Source organism: Branchiostoma belcheri, unplaced genomic scaffold, assembly GCF_001625305.1.
Source record: "Branchiostoma belcheri isolate BF01 breed outbred unplaced genomic scaffold, Haploidv18h27 scaffold33, whole genome shotgun sequence".
NCBI classification, from domain to species: Eukaryota; Metazoa; Chordata; class Leptocardii; order Amphioxiformes; family Branchiostomatidae; genus Branchiostoma; species Branchiostoma belcheri.
In genome coordinates, this window is record NW_017803943.1 from 1,843,076 (window position 1) to 1,849,889 (window position 6,814).

The 6,814-nt window shown below is 40.9% G+C and overlaps 1 protein-coding gene across 1 annotated transcript in view; it reads right to left on the reverse strand.

Annotated features, from left to right (window-relative positions):
• LOC109475212 (hemicentin-2-like) overlaps positions 1-6,814 on the reverse strand; it is a 24,536-nt gene that overhangs the window by 3,841 nt on the left and 13,881 nt on the right. Inside the window, exon 4 of the mRNA XM_019775806.1 lies at positions 2,927-3,144. Coding sequence (XP_019631365.1) covers positions 2,927-3,144 — 218 coding nt within the window. The remainder of the gene's footprint in view (positions 1-2,926; positions 3,145-6,814) is intronic.

Below are 6,814 nucleotides of genomic sequence, written 5' to 3' on the forward strand. Positions count from 1 at the left end.
CCAGGTGTGTATGTTTCCTTGTTATCTTGTCAATGTGTGAAGTATCGCTTCATCAGTCACGACCTTGTTGTACCTACTCCGGCACCATCGACCCCTCCGCAAATTTATTAACGAGTTCATTCATCAGGGGTTCCTAACGAGCAATACTGTATCAATCAGGGCGCGTGAACGGCAATGTCCTGTAGGCGTTAACAACATCACTGATTAAACACCAGAGTACGCAAAACACTCCGCATCCAGGCAACCATCCATCAAATTAAGCCTCAAATCTCATCCGGAGGACTGACTGACGTATTCCAACTTCAGCAGATTGTATGGAAGCATTTCGACCTCAGGGCTCGAAATACTGAGGTAGAAGAAAAGGCAGTAAATGTCAATATCAGTTTTCCTCATCCAGAATATTGTCGCTTTGCCTTACTGAAATTGCATGGGTTACCTATAAGAAAGCAGTCAGGGCGTGTCTGTTGAATGTTAGAGTAATGCAGGCTTGCAGAGAAAAGTAATTCGTGCCCTGGACTTAAAAAGCAGTACAGGTAAAATTTGTCTGGTGCAGGTAACATATTGATTTTGCTCAGTTTCTTCTTCTTCTCCAAACGGTGACCTCTGACCTGGCCAATGATCTGATTTGTTGATGTCTACTACCATGGTAACTGTTGCAATTTCATATTAGAAGGGATTTAGACTCCTGTCACCATATATGTGAATGTGTTTTGAGTAAGAATTAACAGAGAAGATAGTATGCGAAGGTAAACATTATGCATTTGCTTTGCAAATGTTACTGTTCTAGTTGTGATTGATACAGCTGCAGTGTAGGTATGCAGAGAAACGTATTTCGAGCCCTGGACCTGATTCTTGCAATTTGTAGCCAGATAATGGCACCGCGTGATGCACGCCACCCTGTGGAGAGGTATATTCAGTTCGAATAAGGGTTCAGATGCATCACTGTAAACATATCCTCCGGGTTTCAACAATGTTTCCCAGTCATGCATCATCGTGCAGCCATTAGTTGGAGAAATTGTAGCTCTAGGAGCTAATACACTCAGCTTTTATTACCAGGTCATGAACATCGAATTGCCACAACCTCTTTTAGGGATGACGAATAACATGTCCACAGGGATGCTTAGTTGAAAGTATTTTTTGTTCTTGCGCGCCTTTGTAATAATGTTAACTTTATTGCAAACATATATTAAAAAAATGCAAATTATGACTACTCTAATAAAGATTATATGTAGTGTAGACTTATTCTATACAAGATTTGTGCGCGACTATATGTACGCTAAAAATCTGGCAAAACTCTGAAAAGCTTAGAATTTTCAAATGCATACAAGAAATGGCAGTAAATGTTAATATCAGACAGTTTTCATGATCCAGAATATTTTCGTTTTGCCACCTTTGTTTTGTTTTGAAATTGCATGGGTCCCCTTAAAAAAGCAGTCAGGGCGTTTTCCATATGCGTATAGCTAAGGTAAGACAGAAATAGTGACGTTTCTGTCTTTATTGCTGATGGTTGTCTTTGACAAACATGTACATATCATATCCTTTTGATTTCCCCTGGTACACAAGGCAGAAAATAGGATGCCTCTTAAAGCTTGATTCTATAACCACATTAGCTATAACAATATTGTCCCCCATGAAATGGACAGTATGGCAGTGAAAAGCCGTCATCACGTCAACGTCTGTTAGCTCTTGCTGTTTTTAGATGTTTTTCATTATTTATTTATTTATTGAAAAATGCAACAAGACATTACACTGACTCTCAAGGCAGCAAAGCTGATATTAGAGAGTCAACATATAAGGACAAAACACACAAGGCACATAATTTCAAATTCAATATGTGAAATACAAGAACAATCATAAAGACTTAAGACATAATGTTTTTCATTACATGACCTCTTTTACAGCTGACGACTGCTGTTTTCCCTTGCACGATAAAGATGGAAATTGCAAAAGGAGATTGCAACCGGGTTATGTTGCATCTTGGCAAATGGAGCTCATTGTTCATCAGAGATTTTGACCCCTCCTAGATAGTCATAATTTCTTTAACACCATGGTTTCATGGAGGTATGAGATCTCCGAACTCTTGTTGAATTTGTTTATCTAGATACTATTAGTATTTGAGGTAAATTACTTTGCATCAATTGGCTTATTCCCATCGTAGCCACAGCTTCTAGGTCAACATACATTGGCCATGTATTGATCCAAGCACCGCTGCCAAACGATTTCTACAGAAATCAAGGACAGACCGGTAGATGCTTGGATCGTAAGCTGATTTTCAGATAAACATCAGAAGCTTCTTGCAATAACTAAGAGGCAGGACTCCATTTGGCCAAAGCCCAAGTGGGTGCCGATTATAGTGCTTGATAAATTAAGCTTGCTGACCGTAAGTATGGGACGTAACGACCCAACGGTAAAGTCCCGCATGCCTTTACGTAAGCTTGAAGGATGGTGAAAGGTCTCTATCGAGGGCAAGGGGAGATACCAATTATGAATTATTGTGTTGCAAGTTTGGGTCGTTATTTTGAGGTACGGAAAAGGGTGGGTACTGTCGGCAGGGAAAAAATTATGACAAGCATTATTTTACCAGGTTACTGCACAGATCGACGGTTATTCTACATAAAAATCATTAGTGTTGATCAATGATTTGCTTAGCTATAACACGCCTACATAGAAGTATTAAAATGGGGGTATATCTAAGTGCAAATTTATTGCTTATGTATAGCAGCATAGTGTTTTTGCTATCCTCACCCATACGCACACGCAGAAAAAGAAAAATATCGGTGTTAGTAGGGATCATGTACTGCAAGTTGGAGCCTTTTCTGTATTCAACAAGTGCGGCGCTCCCCTCCTACGTGTAAGGCCGTACAAACGGCGAGTACACGACCTTTTCCGTAGCCTGGGGAGCCCGGGAATAAATGGGCGCACTTACAGTGGACCTCCACGTGCCTGCTGGCCGCCACAATCCGCTCCAAGTGCCCGGTGACGCAGGTGTAGTTGCCCGAGTCCGACTTGGTCAAGTTCCGTAAGCTCAGCACGGATTCGTACGAGTCTTTGCCCGGATATGTCGTGGCTTCGTGGTGCTGATCCACCGGTCCGCCATCTTTCTCCCAGCGGATGTACTTCACCATAGGTCTGGCGTGAGACACCCTGGAAAAATACAACAGACGGATTTAAGAATTTGATTTTTTTTACTTCGAGCTTTCCTAGACTGATTTCTAGTTTGTATCTTGATGGAAATCGTATCTGATCAACTTTTTTCACCAGCCCTTAATTCTGTATCAGAGAAACACGTGCAATGATGATCTTGTAAAGGTGCATAGAGCAGTGAGAACTATTCGGTGCCTTAGTTCAGAAAGTGAACATAGTTACATATATATACGTATATACACGAAAACACACACACGCACGTACACACGCACACACACACACGCACACACACACACACACACACACACACACGGATACACTTACAGTTACACACACACACACACACACACACACACACACACACACACACACACACACACACACACATACAGATCTTTCTCTGTATTATCATCTCGCCATTTTGTAAATACCGTAATCTCCCATTGTCAGTCATGTATTAGTCGTACGGCTTATTCTTACGTCGAGTGCGGACTCGATCAATATCATAAAGCCAAAATAAAATGGGAAATCTTTTCCTTAATGGACAAGTGGCGCCAGCCACAGTTTCCGGCATAACAAAATCATACGACACGTCACATGACGTCGTCACTTCCTATTAGCGGTAACGTTAGCGTGTTAGGATCCACATCTACATTTGTCACCACTTTGTTGGATTAAGGATAATCCTACATTACGGGACTATACCGACAACTCGCCGCTGCCTCTGAGCTATACATCGCTGAGACAACGCCTGCGAGTGTGTGGTAATGTGTAGATCTATAGAGAGGATCCATATAAAAGCCTGTGGACATTACCTTTAGGGAAAATTCCATTTACACAAACGTCGTTTGGGTATTATAGCCCCCCTCCTTCCACAGGGCAAAGGAACATTTTAAAACAAACTAAAACAGCAGTGAGGCATAGAGTAGATTTAGTATGACCTTGTAGCACGGCGAATGACAATTACTGGATCCAGGCCCTTGTTCATAAAAAACGGGGCTGTGATAGTGGCAGATATTGCCGCCCAGACTGCATATGATGTCATCAATTATTATAACGACCGTTAAGCGATGAGAGCTGGTGATGCGCCCCATTTGCAGCCTCGCTGGTCGCGGACAATTTTTGCAGCTTCTCCGTCGCAAAGCGTTACCATCTGCCCCTAGAGACTAGTGTTCGGGCCAGTCTGAATCTTTTCCTTATGCCAATTTTCAATTTTGTTTATAGAATAAAAAAAAACAGGTTAAAAAATAGAGCTTAATGAACGAAAACATCATGTCGAGCGCCGAATGAATTGTTAAAATCTTCACCCTCTGAAATACTATTTCCTGCATTTTGAGGGGCAAATTTTGCTGGTAGACTAACCTTAGCTTGAAGACATCTCTTTACAATTTATCTTAACACACCAATTTTTATCCGTCAAAACTAAAGCCTAGATCAAAATTTTTGTCCGTCCTGGGGACTATAATGGAAATAGACCAAGATACAAAAACAAATATCACCTTTAAAATTCTTTTTTTAAATTGAAATATGGAGAAAAAAATTATAATATTAAAAATATGGATGTTCTTAACATGGACTTTCAATAGCAGTATCTACATTTTACTGCTGTTTCTTTAACGCGTTATAGAAATATTGCTTCTATCGCTTAATGTCCTGAAAAACTTCGTTGTGATGTATTTTGCAATTGTGTTGCTGCCGCAATTGAGAACAGTTCTTTTTTGCCTCGATATAGGATTTTATGGAGACGAATGAAGCAGAGTTCAGCTGTTTCATGAAAAAAGGGGTTGCAGACCGTTGTTCGAGGTGACGTGAGTTATGACTCCTGTCCACCGACATACTATTGGCTTTGCCACGCTTCATGCGTTTCACGTAGTTTTCCGTTTATACTATCATGAATGTTTCACTCCCGCAATCTTCTCACATCAGCACTGGACGTAAAATACCCGCTATACAGCTCACGAGATACGTGTATTTGCCGTCATCCTTCAAACCGTGCTACGTTTTATTGGGCAATTTAAAGAAAAATTCCTCCCCGTTTTTATTATATCCTTATGGGCGAGTTTCTTGGTGTTTATTGCGTGCCGTGGACGTGAACAGGCACAAATTGGTACATTAGGTCGGATTGCAATCCCCCAACGCGCAACAGATGATAGATGTAGCCTTGGTCTTGATGAAAATGGACCATCTGCCGAAAATGTTCACATGTGCAAATTTGCAGTGATTGATTAAACAACACGTTTGACTGCTTGCCAGAAAATAAAGATTAAGATGCTTTTTAGATACGCAGCGGGAAAAGTGCCTATGACGCGCTTCTAGTGTTAGATTATATTTTTTCAAGACACAAATGAAATATGCAGTATATGTTTCTTTTTTGAAATATATATTTTTATATTAAATAAATATCTATACATCGTAAAAATTATAAGGTTTAATTGATAAAATACAGATTTTCTGTAGAAATTTTAAGTCAAGTGACCTGAGCCATTGGTACATGGTAGATGAAGCCTTGGTCATGATGAAAACGGACCATCTGCTGAAAATGTTCCCATGTGCAAATTTGAAGTGATTGATCAAACAACACGTCCGACTACTTGACTGAAAAAGACTATGAAGATGCTTTTTAGATACGCAGTGGGAAAAGTGCCTGAGACGAGCTTCTAGCGATAAACTACAGCTATTTATTGTCTGTCAAAACACAAATTTAATAGTATTTAGGTGTTTTTTTTCTGGTGTCAGACGGGCCAGGAAGAGTTGATGATACCAATGGTTTCAATTGCACGCATGTGATGTGTACTATTCTATTGCGTCCTTTTTGCTGAAAATGCACGATACGTATCACACGTATGGCCTAGTGTCATAAGATGCGCACTCTGCATAACCTTTTTACTTTGCCAGAAATAGTTTAAAACCCCGGAAAGTTTTCTTTCACTTCCAAACAAAATGTTTTATACGATAGACTCCCCACAGAATAGTTTAGTCATATGCTTTGTCATCTCCAACACCCTCTGTGATGCTCAAAGCAACAGGTATTGGTCACGACACCAATCCCGTTCCGACCTTGGATATATCGTATCGAATGCTAAACGCAGCTCCCATGAACAAAAACGCTGTTCAGGCATGCTACACCAGATCTAACCATAGATAAAGCCGTCCGATGGCACGTCGAAAGTGCTCCTCACCACAACTCATAAAAATTTAAAAGCTAAAAAAACACAGCGCCGGTTCCCACGCCATATGCCCCATGTCACATTTCCAATTTGGCTAGGGTACCGACGACAATATGTTACAGAGCTAGGAGTCAATCTTTCCCAGCTTTAACGACAAGCTTTACAACCCAACGGTACAGTGCTGGTTCGTGTCAAATTACTGCAATACCTTTATGTTCCATTTCCCTGTAGGGTTTATACCGTCCATAACGTTATACGGCACTTCCTGCTGGACCACGTAATGCTGACTAATATAACCTTTACGATGGCAAAAAGTGACAGGGTGAGCAAAAACAGACCATGACTATGGTGAAATGTACCGTACCATGTGGCTTCGATTGAATGGTGATGTCTCATGAGCAGAATCTAAAGCCCCTGTCACACCTGGCCTCTCGACCTTTGGGTTGGGATTCAGTCGTGAACTAGGCCATCTGTGGTTGTGAGTTGGTCGGCGAGGTTGGCTA